Raw genomic sequence first — 16,832 nt, forward strand, 5'->3', positions numbered from 1 at the left:
AGTCAGAAGCATTTTCTACTGTGTATCATTTACTTGTCCTATTAGTTTCATAATAATGTATAAATTAAAACAAGTTAAACCATCATAATGCACTGCTATTAGTAGGTCTAGGTTGTATGTACTTTACTCTTTTCTTACATCATATGGAAAATGGAAGATTATGCACTGTTTTTTTCTTCTCACTGGATACTGTAGAAAGATTGAGAACAAAAGCCAGACAGAATCAAGAGTGGTTAAACATTTATTTTGCTATGCCAACGCCTGGGAAATTTGCCATTAAACAAACTAGTCAAATATATTTTTTTTAAATTTTATTATTACTATTTAGCAATGGGAAAATGCAATTTATTTACACCAGCAGCCATATGGGCAGGGGGAACAGAGTTAATTAGCTATTTGTATAGGATGGATTACTTATTAAAAAATAAGAATCTCCAAAACAAAGGAAAGTGTTGAATTTCACACTACCCTCCCCCAATGATCCCAGCATGCGATAATGCCAGGCAGTGGCCCCTGGGCATGCGGTGGTGGGAACTAATTTATGGAAGAAAAACCACAAACCACAGAAAATTTAAAGAACCCCTTTTTCCCATACACACACACACACTCAGATACATAATAGGATTACAGGGTGGTCAATACAATTAATTGAAGAAGGATAGAATTCTGTTGATACAGGAAAGGTAGGGGAAGGGAGAGTTCCTAACCACTGTCAACTATTGGTAGAGAGCATTAGCTCCCCAAAAAGTAGTTTGTTCCCTCAGAGCTGGACTGAGCCCACATTATATCTACACAGAGTGGGGAGCTATGGCCCTAATGGAAATGAAAAAGACAGAAAACAAAAAAAGTAACAAAAAAGGGAAATAACATGAGCAAATCATTTCCCCAAACTACCACCCAAATCTCTGTGTTCTAACCAGAAAAGGCCAAAAAGAAATACTAAAGTCACATTTGAGCTCCCTATCAGAAGGCAAGAGTGGGCGGGCCATGGCCTTCCTCTTTTACATCATGTTTCCCAAGTTCTTTAAATAGGCAAGAGTCTCAGAATGCTTCTTCCAAAATTCACTGAAGGTTTTAAAGAACTCATATAGCATGGAATCTTTTAAAAGTATTTTTAGCTCCTGCCAAGGTTTCATTCTTTTTAAGTTCTCAAAATTCTTGGACTGAGGATCCATCAAACTGTAACTAGGCCCCAACCCTGAGCTGTAAAACTCTGAGAAGGCAATAATAGTCTCAAGGCCCAATTACTATGGTTTTCTCAACTCTTGAGTACAGTAATCCAAATCAGTCCATAAAGTTCAACAAGCTCTTGTGAAGTCATACACAATAGGGTTAGAAAAGTGGAGCAGAACCAACTCTATCCTTGTGTATACCAGCATTCATGGTTCTCCAGTAAGTCCTAAGAGGCAGTATCCAAGAGCAATGGGAAGAACTGATGCAACTCATGACAAAACAGGGGAATATATTAGCAAGGCAGTCTTATATAAGAGAAACAGACACGACCCTGCCTTGTAAATGAAAAGATTATTTTCCCTTCCCAATCCAAACAGAGGGAGCCATGGGATGATTCTCTTCCAAGTCTTTCAAAAACAGGTAAAAGAAAACCAACAACATAAAAACTTAAACTCTTAAGAGAACAGCAACAACCAAACAAATGGAAAAAGGAAATTTCTGTAGGCTTCAGAGGCAAGAGCACTGGAAGATGAATTGAAACTGGTCAAAATAAAAGCTAGAGTGGCAAGCAGCACCTGGAATCATGAGCTGCACCAGATAGGCAGTGGAGCAGGGGACAGGAACATGGCCAAGCCAGACAGATGAGGCTGGACCCTTTACTGGGGCACAGAATGAGGTAAGAAAACATTTCAAATAAAGCAGCACCTTTCTATTCTGCTCATCTCAGGACTCCCACCCTCCTACCCTCCATAAACCCCCACTTAGGGATAAAACAGAGGACAGTTTTGATACACCACTGACTTCCCATCCGTTTCTAACCCAGCCTCCAAAGTCAGGAAATCTTGAAGGTCTTTCCCCCAACTTCCACCGAAAAGAAGGCAACCCCAGATATCAAGAAGGACAAAGGGATATACTGCCACTTGTTGAGGGCAGAGAAGATGGTGACAGTCTTATTCACCATAGCAGAGGTCTGACTGCCCAATTTAAGGACGGGATTCTGAAACCATAGCAGGCAGGCCTGTGCAGGGCTTTTAGCATTAAACTCATTCACATTACTGACAGCAGACGGAAAAAGTTCCCTCCTGGCTCAATTTTCAAACAGCCTCCTCCTTGGCCATGACACCCTTCTACAGTTCAGTGGTAATGCTCGAGGATAATGACCTGGCATAATAATCAAGTCAGACCCATGGGCTGGTTACATCACCCATAATGCAAAAGTAGGAAAAGACTGTCCCACCAAACTTAGGTCCACAGTTTATAATTCAAGACATGAAACTTCAGGTGGAGATGGTTTGCGAAGGTATACTTCATCCTCACAGCATCAAAACAAAATCTTCAGCTGTTTGTAAACCACCTTGTCCTCTGCCAAACCTTTGCCACTAGGTGGGATGGAAAGAGGGGGCTTTGATGAGCCAAAGGCAAGGCCTTGTCCCCACATCAGTTGAAATCACTGAAAATGCTGGACCTTTGGAAAAACAGGTGATTCTGAACTTCTTGTAGACAAGGTCACAAGGGCTCCCTACCAAATTCAAACGGGAATTCATATTTTTAGTATCCGAGTCTCGTACCTGACTTTTATTTGTATCAGAGACCCAATTGTAGGCTCAGATATCAGAGGAGCAGTCCACTGTAGCTGATTGTGGCCTGGCCATCAACAGCATCCAAACTTTGCAGGAAGCCCTTGACATCAAGCAGATGCAAAATCTGAGAAACAAAAGAATTTTATATGCTGGGTTCTCAGCTGCTCACGTGTGTACTGAGGGCAGTACAGGGATCTTGTATATCCAGATGTATTTACAGAGCTCAAAAAAACAGCATGATGCCTGTGGGCTTTCTCTGTCCAGTATTTCAGAGTCAGCTGGCACTGGATACCCTGTCAAATGGATCCGAATTCCTCAATTCTCCTCTTTTGGTGTTTTTGTTAATACTAAGATCTTTAAGGGGAAACGGGACTTTTGTTTGAGATTTTTTTTTCTTTTTCCTTTTTTTTTCTCTCTCTCTCTCTCTCTCCAACTTAGCTTACTCCTCCAAAGCCATGGGACCAGTCTATACTATTGTCCTGGTCACTGTCGCCCTCTCTCATGTTGTGACTACTGGAATTCTGGAGGTGAACGCTGCAGCTCCGTCTGGGGCCCACTGTCAGATTCTCCAGGAAGGCAAAGCGGGAGGCGGCGCGCTCCTTTGTCTTCCACTGGCTGAATGCCAAAATCCTTCACGCTACCAGTGTCTGCAAACTCCAGGTAGAAGTAGCCACACTTGACTGCCCGGTGCACCTCAAAGCAGAATCCCAGGCAGGAATCCTCTATCAGGTCTACATAGATCTCCTGGGCGATGGCCTCCAGCTTGCTAGTATCCAGGTTGGCCAACGAAATCTCCTCCATCTTAACCGGTAAGCGACTGTGCAGGGTGCGCTGGTGGTACTCACGGAAGAGACTCGGCGGGCTCGGCGGGCCGCGCTAGGCCTGCAGGCCTCTCCGGGCCGCGTCCTCCGGGTCGGCGACGGCTGCGTCCGCGGCGACAGCAACGGCCGCTCGGGAGCCCCAACGCTCGGTCGGCTCTGACAGCACTCGCGTTCGGGATTCCAGGCTGCACCCGGGACCGCCTCACCCTGCCGTTCTGGCTGCTTCCTCTCGCTGGCTGGCTGGGCCCGCCCCCCACTTCCGCCCCGTGGGGCGCCTGCGCACTGGCTCCGCGCGGAGGCGGGCGGCTCTGGCGCAGGTCGCTGGAGGGGAGCGGTGGGGGTTGGTCTTTGGGAGCCGGTGGGGAAAACTAAGTCCTGCCTGTCGCCGGCTGGCTTCGTAAAACCGCATCAACGCTGCTATGTTATTTCGTTTGCAGATTTAAACGTTCGCTAATGAGTTCACCTGTGCTTAACTGATTCCCTCCGTAAAAGGAGGAATAATGATGATTAGCTCTGTTGTGGAATCAATCGGATAATGGTTTTAGGCATATCTGTCCACACAGGACTGGTAATTTCAAGTGTAGGATTGACTTGCCGTTATTTACAGTACTGCCGCAGTTGTCATTTAAATCCACTAGATGGTGCAAGGAAACAAATTACCCTCTAGTTTATCTTTGAGTCCTTCTTTGAATGAAAAAAACTACAATCTTGACACTGAAGGCATAATTCAAATATATTGATCAAATAAACCTAAGACATTTATCTCACTTATAAGGCCGTTAAGTCAGCGTGACTATAAAGAAATGATTACATACGTCTCTAAAAGCGCTTGAAGATAAACTGATGTGCGCATTGTTTGGAGGAGGCAGGGAGAATGAGAGGATTTCCCTAAACTTAGACTGCTTTCGTTGTGAGACATGGAATCAGCCGAGCCAATTACCTGTGGCCAGCTCTTAAAAACTTTTCTCATTTCATTATAGCAAGTCCTTACTCTGTGGTTAAGGTCATTAATAAAACACACTACTAAATACTATGGATCAGAAGATGTCAGCTATTACTAAGCAGATTAGTTGTGAATTCAAACATCAGAAGGTCACTGTATAAATTTCTTCTCATTTCTTTAAATTATTTGCTCCTTTAATTCCGTAATTTATGAAAAGAAATGTGGCTATATATATAGAGAGATATTTTATTCAAGGTTTCCAGATTAGAGCAAAACATATAACCATCAGAACACGCTTAGTGTCGACATTAATTAGTATGTATGTTTTCTGAGTACAGAATTATCTTATATTGATTAGTTCATGAATGGCAATTATTTGTAAAAAAATTTATGGTCTAATTATCTACTTAATCATTTTAGAAATCACAAATTGTCAGATATGGATTATTTAGCTTAAGCTAATTAATTTTGTATGCTCAGATAGTACTTTCCAGGTATATGTGAATCATAGAGATGTTTGTGGAATTAGAAGTTGGATTGGGCCTGAATATCTATCTTCACTTACTTTGAAACACTAGCAAATGTATTGGTTCTTACTAAAAGAAAATTGTCCTTTGTTATAGGGGATTTATAATTTGTTCTTTCCAGCTCATCAAAAGAGTCTTTTTTTTAAAAATTAATTTTAACAAGAAAACAAAATGTGAGATTTTTCTGAACCATTTAATATGGGACTTAGAAACTGTCTTCTATTTAGCTCATAAATTCAATTTAGTTCAATAAAAAATATTTCAAAGTATTTATGCTTTTATTCTCACTGGAATTCAAATAATAAGATTACAACAATTTAAAATATTCTGTCAGTGTTTTATTCCACTCACCCTTGCTAAATAAACACAATTACATCGAAACTTTGTAGCCTCACTGTGATTTTGTTTTACTTTCTATTTGTATCACAAGCTAAATTTTCTTACTTTGTGTTGAAATATACTGGATATTCCACTTTAAATCCATATCAGAAAAATAAGTGAGGAATAATTTATTAGTTGTCTGAGTGGAGTGTTGAGTGTACTATATTTTTCGATATTAAATTAATTTTTATAAGTACAAATAAAATTATATGGAGTACTTCATACATGCCCTTAAACTATAAGCATTAATATGCGTAGTGCACCAAAGGAATACACTAAAATTTCAACCATATTTGAGTCTCTTTTCCCATTAAACAAATATGTGTAATGGGGGAACCAGTCTTTCAAAGAGGAAAACATCTGACTTCCTACATAAACATGTTTTCAATAGGAGCAACCACATATGTGGATACTCACCCGGCAAGGGCGATATCACGATCAAGAAGGTATTTTTATTGTGGGAGTCAGTGCTGTACATGGGATGTGTTGACACTTTGGCTTCCCTCAGTGTGGGAAACCAAAAGCATAATTAGTGGTGGTAGGAACTGTGCTTGTGCTCTCCCCTATAAAACAAACAAAAAGCACTTATATTTTGAGTATGTCATTTTTGTATTCACAGAAAGTGAAGCGTGAGGCAGCAGAATGGATCTAGATGGATCTGAAAGTCAAATAACCTAATTACCAGTTATGCTTCTATAGTAATTTTTCAAGGAACATGTTTGCATGTACAAGTTTATGCTTTAAAAATATTTTTAAGGAGTTTGTGACGTTCAGGATTTTTTAAAGTCCTTGTCAGTCTTTAAAAAATAAAATAATTATTAATGGCTTTTCTTAACGTGGAGAGGAATACAAGGAAGCACAAAAAACGTTTCCTATTTGGATATAAGGATTGTCTCCAAAAACACATTATAAAATTTTTTATATTTTTCCAGAAAAATCTAGAAATTATTTATGCTTTGAAAATATGAATGTGGTAACTGTTAACAGAAATCTTTAAAAAAGGAATTTTAAAAGTTTCAAATGTATAGATGCATTGAAATAGTAAAAATAGTTTAATGCACATTAACCTTTTACTTAGATCAATATATTGAAAATTATAGCAGCTTTGATCTATCTGTTTTCCCCTAAGGTTTCTTTTTCAGAAGCAAGTCTTTATTATTGTCTTCTGCACAATTTGACAGTAAGTTGCAAATAGGTCTTATCATTCTTAAGTTTTACATTGTCATGACTTTAAGAACAACACCCTTTTTAAATGGTGGAGCATCTTTTGGGTATATGGCCAGGAGAGGTATAGCTGGATCTTGAGCTAGGGCTATTCCCAGTTTTCTAAGAAAGCGCCAGATTGATTTCAAAAGTGGTTGAACAGTGGAAGAGGATCCAGGCAATTCTGATGAGACCTGATAAGCTAGGGGGAAAGGGCAGGGGAGGAGAACTCCTCCTTTCAGTGGAATAGGAGAATGGGATAGGAGGAAAGAGGCAGACTGAGAGGAGTTGAGGGAGGGGGTTAAAATCGGGATATAAAATGAATAAACAGGAAAAAATAAAATTAAAACAACAATGCATTCTCTTACGCTATCAAAATGCAATGATCACACTTTACGAAATTCAAATGTAGACCAATATTATTATTATTGTTGTTTGCTTTTATTACAATAGAAAATGCAATCAATACATATGGGCAACATAAAATGCTTTTAAGATTTTAATTTGTTCAAATTAATCTTGCAGTAAAATTATTTAGGTAGGTACAGTACTGTTGCATGAAAATGAAGAAGTTTTGAAGAAAGCTATGTATCAGAGGCTTTACAAGACTAACAGTGTTCCCTTTAGACACAAAAACTCTCTGCAATGTCTATTAAATCAATTTCTAAGTGACGGTGTATTGATTCCCTTTGTTTCCCTGATAAGCCATGTCCTTTAATTGATCTCAATGTTGCTAACTGTAGTTTTACCAAAAACATAAGTGTTTGGAAATATAACCCTAAAGATTTGTAAAGAGTTTCATCATGACAGCAAAGCTATTGTTCAGGCCAGTCTAGATTAGTAAAACAAGTCAGCTAACTAATAGTACTCCTCAGAGTAAACAAAATGATATAGGATATTTGAATAAAAGACTCTATGAAAAAGACTCATGGTATAAGTTTTACACTCATCCAACCTAATAGAAAACATATCAAATAAAAACAATACTTTCATTTTGGATAAGGAAACGAATGTCAGAGATGTCAAGAGGATTGTTTAACTTGTGAGTGGCAAAATTAGTACCAACTACTAAGTCTTCTGACTGGCACAGCACAGTGTCTGTTTTCTTAGCTGTAGAAAGTTTAGTGATGGCTAGATGTATTTAAAAAAAACCTCAACCAAGCACCATGCATGGATATAACCTAGAAACCCTACTCAGACGTAGCTCATGGCAGCTCACTATCCAAGTGGCTTCCCTAATAAGGGGAACAGGGACTGTCTCTGGCATGAACTCTGAGGCTAGCTCTTTGACTTTCCCAGCCCCTGTGGTAGGAGCAGCCTAGCTAGGCCACAGAGGAGGACATTGCAGCCAGTCCTGATGAGACCTGATGAACTAAGGTCAGATGGAAGGGGAGCAGTACCTCCCCTATCAGTGGACTTAGAGAGGGACAGGGAGGAGATGAGGGAAGGAGGGTGGAATTGGGAGGGAAAGAAGGAGGGGACTACAGCTGGGATATAAAGTAAGTAAACTGTAATTAATATAAAAATAAAAATTTAATAAAAATAAACAACCAATATCATCATTAATTTATAATACATTAATTATACTATCAATGTAGATTATCCTGGTGAATAAAACTACATGGATTTCATGGACTCTGTATAATGTCCTATTCATTTTGTTATTCTAGAAGAAGTTACAATATTTCACATTAGCAATTCAAAAATTTAAATTACAAACAATGCAATCCAAAAAAGAACTGCACACTTAATTGAGACATGCATCAAATATTCATTTAGAAATTCTTGCTGCTTTTTCTTTTCTTTCTTTTATCTTTTTGTGAGAGGCATTCTTGCTCTGTAATCCAGGCTGTCTTCAGTCTTCTGATTGTCCTGCCTCATAGCCTTAAGTATAAGGGTTATAAAGCTACACCACCAACTACTCCCAACTTTAATGTGGCATCATTTTGACGACTTTTCAAACAAGTTGGGTTTTTATTGTTTGATATAAAATCCAAGTTATTTCTATGTCCCCTTCCACAGTGCTTTGCCTTTATGTTACAAAACAGTTTGATGTAATTAATTGAACGTATATTGTTCTAATTTGACTAATGCTCATTAGGTTTGTTTTTGTTTGCCTTCCCCCATGAAGAGCTGTTCTCTTAAGTCAAGCTGTTGAACTGGTGGGTGGGATGGTTTTATTTCTTGTATTCCACAGACAGGCATCTGGCATATGCCACCATGTGAGAGATTGACTTTCTTGAAAAAAAATGCTAATTGTAAAATTAAAAGAAAATTAGAGTTCTAACATGAAAGTAGTTCAGAACTGGTCATGAGTTAATTACTAACATTTTTTAAGTGAATTACTCTGATTTCTTTCTTTGTATTAAATCTCACAGCATTTTGTTTAGTCTTTTTCTGCATTTGTGTTGAATCTATTCTTTGCTTTTCATTCTAAGAGAAGTTCCATAATTTTGATGTATGTCTATTCAAAGGGATCATTAATTTCTTCTTTCCAATCTCTCCTTATATATTTCCTCAACCACTTTTGAAATTTAATCTTGCCCCAGTTTTATCAACCCTTGATATTTGTAGTCATATACCATTTTTGTTAATTTATTAACCATTCCATACTGCTTCTAATTTTATTTTAGTAAACTACAAATAAACATCTCATAGCCATTGTATATATATATATATGCATATATATACACACATATACATATATGTGTATGCATATATATATATATATTGTTTTTATAGCTCTTCTTTCCAGAGCTTTCTTTTTATAAATAAAAACACATCAGATATATATACCACCATTTGTATTAAGCACAATACTATGTGCACAGAAGATTCTTCAATAATAAAAAAGGATCTCTATTTCAGAAAGTTTTAGGTTTGCAGTTTATCTTTTAGTAGTCCAATTCTTCATAAAGTTGATGCTTCTGACAGTTTTTCTTCCCCACTAAGGATTGTCCTAAAGAACAAAGAAAAATATCAGTGTAGGGAGTCTTATGGAAGAAGGGGAAGATAGAAAGACCTGGAGGGGACAGGTCTCCACAAGGAGACCAACAGAGCCAAAAAATCTGGGCCCAGAACTGGGTCCTGCAGAGACTGATGAATCAACCAAGGACCCTGCATGGAGAGGACCTAGACTCCCTGTGCAGATGTAGCCTAGTGAAGAGGCCTTACTAGGCCCCATAAAAATAGGACTCAGACTTCCTGATGAGACCTAATAGGCTAGGGTCAGATAGTAGGGGAAAAGAAGCTCCTCTATCAGTGTACGAGGAGAGGGGCAGGGTGGGAAGAAAGAAAGAGAGTGGGACTGGGTGGAGATGAAGGAAGGGGGCTACAACTGGGATACAAAGTGAATAAACTGCAATAAATAATAATAAATTTTTAAAAAGAAAAAAACGTGTTTACCAAATATACATGCTTTCATAAAAAACAGAATTACTAATACACATATGGATGATATGTATTTAAATAATATATTCAATAAAAACTGATAATTGGATACATAATGTAAAAAATTGCCAGGAAACTTATGAGACTTATACTGTTCACATATGTTTTGCTTCAACAGCAAATTGGAGAAGTTGCAAATGAACATTTCTGTCCCATAAACAAAGTATCATATGACTCTGTAAGAAAACATTCGTTCACGCCATTTTTAAAGTGGAGTGGTAAAGCATTTGTGAAGGAATTATTAACCTTAGTTTTGCTTGTTCTGTTACCAAGAATATTGTACTGTTTTGAAAAAAAAATATGTGAAAGCCTGGAAACACAACTTCCATAGTTTGCTATTGACTTGCAATGACTATAACTCAGATTTTAGAATTTTTCTTTTATTTTATAGTGACATAAAATGACAATAGTTTTAAAATTATCAGTGAATCAAAAGAACAATTCAAAGGAATAGGTAACATAAATTGCAATATAATGGTGAAGTGAATTATATAAGTAAGATGTCAGCAATGAACTTCCAGAGGACAACACCCACATAAATTTTCTTAAACTATAAGTGAATAATATGTTTCCAAGGACAATAGGAACATCAAAATTTCATTGATTGACCAAATGAGAATTTATGAGGCAATGTTTTATAGCACAGGACCTCTACTGTGTTACTTTGGTAAAGGGAAATGTGACATTGTATATATTTAATGTATAATTCTTGTGTATCAAATTGACTTGTTAGAAGAATGTTTCTGGTGGTTAAACTCACTTTCAGTCTCTAATGTGGGGTTACTTTCTTATTTATTCCTACTTCGGTAAATCAATCATTAAAACAGAATTATTAAATATATAACTTCACTAGACACAGGTGGCAACTGATAGTGGTAATTTTCTTCATATATTTATGTACTAAATACTGAGAAGCAGGATGTACAGGAAACATGCACTTAGGCAAAGTAGAATTCATGATTATATTTTGCAGTTTTTAGAATTACCACATTTTTGTATTTTATTTTGCATCTCTATAAATTTTTTTCATAGAAGTTGATCATGAAAATATCCTTGACACAAAATTTTAAGCACACATGTATAAATTAGATTATAAGGATCTCTCTTTAAAATATACATACATAGTCTTTGTTGGAGTATCAGTCTCAGAAAAGACCCCTGTGCCCAGATATATTTGGTCCTTGTGGAGCTCCTATCCTCTCCATGTCATACTAACTCCCCCTTCTTTTATATGATTCCCTGCACTCTGCCAAAGGTTTGGTTATGAGTCTTAGTATCTGCTTTGATATACTGCTGGGTAGAGTCTTTCAGAGACCCTCTGTGGTAGGCTCCTGCTAGAACCTCTGTTTGGATGTAGCCCGTGGTAGCTCAGTAACCAACTGGTTTTCCCTAGTAAGAGGAACAGGGACTATTTCTGACATGAACTCAATGGCAGGCTCTTTGACCTCCCCACCCCCAAGGGAGGAGCAGTCCTGCTAGGCCACAGACAGAGGAGGACTTTGCAGCCAGTCCTGAAGATACCTGATAAAACAGGGTCAGATGAAAGGGGAGGAGGTCCTCCCCAATCAGTGGACTTAGAAAGGGGCAGGGAGAAGATGAGGGAGGAAGATTGGGAGGGAATGAGGGAGCGGGATACAGCTAGGATACAGAGTTAATAAAATGTAACTAATAATAAAAATTAAAAAAATAAAATTAAAAAAAGAATAAATTTTTACATTTGGCATGTAATTTCGTTCATTCTTTACTTTCTGTGTTCATTTCATCATTTTTGTTACATCCAGAAGCTAAAGATAGGGCCTATATACATACCACTTTTATAGGCCTAGGGATTTTGTTAATAGCTCAAACAGCTACATCCTCTGGAATAGCCTTCTTTTAAGGCTGTCCTGAAGTAAGATACAAGCTAACTTGCTTAAAAGTCTATTAATTGTTAAATATTCAATAAGCATTGTAGTTAATATTGCAGTGTGGATTGGGATGAAGCCATGGTCCCCCACTCCTAGCTAGTCATTGTTAGCTGAAAACTGCTGTCAGGACAGAGTCAGTTTTCTTTAGGGGTGTGGTCCCTTGTAGGTTACTGTGCTCTAGTGGCTGCTTCCACAATTGGATGTATAAAGGCAACTCCAGTTTGAATCAGTGGGTAATAGAGAAAACAAACAAGAGTACATGGATTTGGGAAGGAAAGAGGAACCATTTTTAGCAGCTGGAATTATAGGAAGAGAGATAAATGTTAGCAAAGTTCTTTGGATACTACTGTAAATGTTTCAAATACTAGATAAATAAAACAGCATTTTAAAAACATTGTGGGAGAAATTAGCCTTTAAATGCAAACAGTTCTCTCACCAACTCATTATGTTTACTAAGCATTGTTTGTTTGTTGTTTTTGTATCTGTGTGCCTCAAACTGTACATGAAGTGCTAAAGGAATCTCATCCAAATAGCCTTTTGCTTGAGGTAAAGAATAAACTCAAGCAATTACATATTTCAGAAACTACTAAGCATGACAACAATTTCGTTTGTAGTTTTCACATAACATGGTCAATCTTCTGTTCAGAGAAAGAAATATTTCCTGAGAACAAGACTTTATGATTTGAAAAAGGAACAGTTCTGCTCAGCAATTGTTAGTAGAGTGGTGTGGGGGCTGCAGCCTCTGCATGGGGCCTTGCTGAGTGTGAGGGAGGCTTCCATACTGCTCTACAGTACAGCTGCCCACATCCACTGCTGTACTATGCCATACCATATAGAGGAGGATGTTAGCAAGAAAGCAGAAGCTCAGAATGGGCCCAGAGAACAACACGCTGCTTCCCTTGTCTTCAGGGAGAGTTCTCAGGTTCTGGCAGGCCTAACACCTCCCCACAGTGACAGTGGGATGGTTGCCTACCGGTGCTCCTGTCAATTCCCCAGTGGTCCAAAGGCTGTGCAATAAAAGAGATCTGCACCAAAATGCTGGTCTCTGAAGTGTTTTCCCTGGGTTCCTGACTCTACCTCCCTCACCCCTTCCTAGATCCTGTTTTCCACGGAATGAGTGACAGTTTAGATGGAAAGATTAAAAAATATAGAGATATGAAATCATATGCCAACTTTTTGTCACTTAAGTAAGTTAATAAAGCTGAGGTGGATGAAAAACCCTTGGAAGCTGAGAATCACTGAAGGTTAAACTGGAAAATATAAGGCTGTGGACAGTGACATATTCTTAGACATTTTATATTAGAGGATCACGAGGAGTCAGTTTAGCACAGAAGGCAATGCTGGAAAACCATAATTAGAGCTACAGTCCTGGTGAGTTGTCATCAATTCATGGACAGAACACTGACAATGAAAGAAAAATATCTTGGCATGGAAGGTCAAATTTGTGAAATTTGATCAAAAGCAATAAAATAGCAGTTTCAGAGAAATGAAATAGTTTCAATAAAATTGTTTTGTAAGAAACAATAAAGTCCTCTATGATTATGAGTTGTTATCTACTTCCATGAATGTACAACCAGCGCCATTAAAGATATAAAGAAGATTTTCCATACAGTATTTTAGCTATTTAGTTAAAATATAGGTTACCTTATCCAATTAAGGTAGAAAGTATATTCTAAAGACATTAAAATTCAAGACTTCAAAATAGCCATGCATAGCATGCATTTTAAATTGGAGCCTGACTTTTCTTCATTTATATAGTGAATGTAAAGAGAGAATTAATTTCTAAGTTATCATTTTTCTGTGCACAGATACAGCTACAGACTTCTATACCCAAAAACCTCCAAACCTTGACACTGACCACCACACAGATAACATAGGTGTTTTATTCATTTATGGTTGAAGGGATTCAGCCACACCGGCATAAGCATAAACATATGCCAAGATCTTTCCCTCATATTCCACATTGCTGGGCGGTATATCCAATGACACTGGATCTGCCATAGCTGTTCATGCATTTAAATGAAAGTTAAAGAACTTCCTTCTGATCTAGCTTTAGGGTTTGCCTAATTTATGTGCACTGCTCTGTTCTAGGAGAGTTTGTTAGAAGGAATTTTCTCAGTTTTGTCTGTTGTTGGTATTTTTTATGCCTTTATTTCTCAGCCCTTAACATGTGACACAAATCAAAGCAACTTTCTAAATAAAAATTGATTATTTGATAATACTTAACCAGTAAACGATCTCCTTGTATGTGACTGAAGCATACTCTATAAATTGATTTTAAAGGGAAAAAATCACACATCTTAATTTATTGGAGTATACAGACAGCAATATTTTTATATGTGTGATATTTAAATTAGGAAACCTGACAAATGCTTTTTCAGATGGCTGACAGCATCTGTGTACATTTATCCTCTGGTGATCCTGTGGCCACTGCATTTCCCTCCTGGAATTTGATAGAGTCTTATTGTAAGGACAACTTCTTGTTTGCTTGTGTGGACCCATGTCCCCTCCAACACTCTAGCAGGTCTGAAATCTCTCTAATTTAATATCTTAAGTATTTGCACCTTACACTTTGTTGAGAGAAGTAGAGAGGTTAGAAGAAAAATTAGTTTTTCTTACACAGGGATTTCATGGATTGTCTCTGTGTTTGTGTGTGTTGTCTCTCTTTATTTTTACACTTTTAATTGTTATTAATTACTGTTTATTTACTTTGTATCCCACCTGTAGCTCCCTCCTTCATCCCCTCCCAATCCCACCATCCCTCCCTCTTCTCCATCCATACCTCTCCCTGAGTCCACTGATAGGGGAGGTCTTCCTCCCCTTCTTTCTTTTCCTAGTCCATCAGGTCTCATCAGGAGTGGCTGCATTGTCTTCCTCTGTGGCCTGGTAAGGCTGTATCTCACTGAGCGGGAGGTGTTCAAAGGGCAGGCCAATCAGTTCGTGTCATAGATAGTCCCTGTTCCCATTACTATGGAACCCACTTAGACACTGAACTGCCATGGGCTACATCTGTGCAGGGGTTCTAGGTTATCTCCGTGCATGGTCCTTAGTTGTATTGTCCCTTTATGTGTAGTATGTCCATGCATGCCTTTGTGGAGGCCGAGATTGACACACAGGGATGTATTACTGAATTACTTCATGTGGTTTTTTGAGGCAGGGACTTTCACTAAACCTGCAGCTTTCTGTTTCTGCTAGACTGTCTGGCCAGCACGTTTCCACTACACACTACAGCACGTTTAACGATAGACTCTATCGGGTGCTCAGCTTTTGAATGGGTTCTGGGGCCGGAACTCTGGTCTTCATGCTAGTACAACAATTACTCTACATACATACTGCGAGACAGCTCTCAAGCCTTTGTTGATTTATTTGAACATTAAGCCATTACAAAAGTGATGTACCACAGAATTACATGTTTCTATTGATCCTTATGTAGAGATGAATTTATATTAATAAAATAATGTTGTGGAAATATCATTTAAAATTTGTGAAACATATGATGCCTTTTAGAATGAGGAAGAAAAATCTTAAAAGGTATATAAATACTGTGGAAAACAAGCTCATTAATCCCCACCAGAAGAATTAATATGAATCCCAGAGACACTCTCGTGAAATAGTTTCTGTTATTTATTAAACATAGACATATTCACATATACTATAAAATGCTCTTCTGGAGTTTAATCACTAATTTGCTTTTTACCTTAAATGAATTTCAAATAAAGATTATAGAGTTCTCGAGTTCTCTCTCTCTCTTTCTCTCTCTCTCTCTCTCTCTCTCTCTCTCTTTCTGCTCTTGATACTGCACACCAACTGGTTATTATCCTGACTTATATTGCTATGGATGTTTAAGTCTGCTTTCCTGAGTTAGTAGTACAATGTTGCTTCTTCTTGTGCTAGTCCCATGTTCTTCCAGATAACAAAAAGGGGAGATGGTCACCGAATCTCCTGGTAAGTAGAAAATTTATTCATATTTCTTAGGCAGTTGTGATACCTCAGTACGTTCATACAAGGTGCTTAGGTCAAATCAGCTCAGTGTTTCTCTATCTTTAAACATTTATTGTCTGGAAATTCCTTTTTTTGAGATACATAATGTGTGTTGTAGACCGTCGTCATCCTACCCTACCAGAGAACGCTAGGACAACTTCTTCCCATCCAATTGTGCTTTTGCGCTGTGGTCGAGCTTCTCTGTTTTAGACGCTGGTGACCAACATTCTACCCTCTGTTTGGATCAAATGTTTCGACTTCCACAAGTGAGAGTTTGCTGACTCTGGTGCAATATGGTAGACACGTGGCTAGGCACGGGAAGAAAAGACACCATTAGGAGTTTTGATAGTCACATTAATTGTTTAAATAAAAAAAAAAGATTGTTTTTAATTCGGTGACTTAAATACACATGGTTTGTGTTTATCTTACTAGTATGAATTAGTTACACATATGGATGAGGTTCAGCATGCTGCTTCTACAGAAGCATGCATCCATTGATTAAGTCAGGATAATTAATTTTATCTTTCCTTATCCATTTTTTTTCAGGTATAATGTGGCAGATAAAAAATAGTAAGTTTAAATACAGATCTTATTTTCTCTTAGATGTTCTTCTCTATTGTGCAAAAGGCCATCTAATTCCAGAATGGGCATAGAAAAACCATTAAGAGAGGCACGTGTACATTTAAAACCATTCCCTGTTTTCATTAGTTTCAGCTATGTGTGGTTATTCTATTTTCATTCTGTTATCAATAATCATTATTTTGACTGCATATCCATCTTGTTACTATTAAAATATTTTAAATTTGAGTTCCTTTAGGCTTGTAAACAGTTTCAAATATTGTATTCAGACTTCCATATACCTACTA

At 37.8% G+C, this 16,832-nt stretch overlaps 1 protein-coding gene across 1 annotated transcript; it reads right to left on the minus strand.

Moving 5' to 3' along the window:
- Positions 1-294: 294 nt before the first annotated feature.
- Positions 295-3,592, minus strand: Atxn7l3b (ataxin 7 like 3B). Its single transcript, XM_060378065.1, has one exon. It carries the CDS (start codon positions 3,552-3,554, stop codon positions 3,264-3,266), a length of 291 nt encoding a protein of 96 aa, XP_060234048.1. The 5' UTR covers positions 3,555-3,592; the 3' UTR covers positions 295-3,263.
- Between the last annotated feature and the right edge of the window lie 13,240 nt (positions 3,593-16,832).

This window comes from Meriones unguiculatus, chromosome 2, assembly GCF_030254825.1.
Source record: "Meriones unguiculatus strain TT.TT164.6M chromosome 2, Bangor_MerUng_6.1, whole genome shotgun sequence".
In the NCBI taxonomy this organism is placed as follows: domain Eukaryota; kingdom Metazoa; phylum Chordata; class Mammalia; order Rodentia; family Muridae; genus Meriones; species Meriones unguiculatus.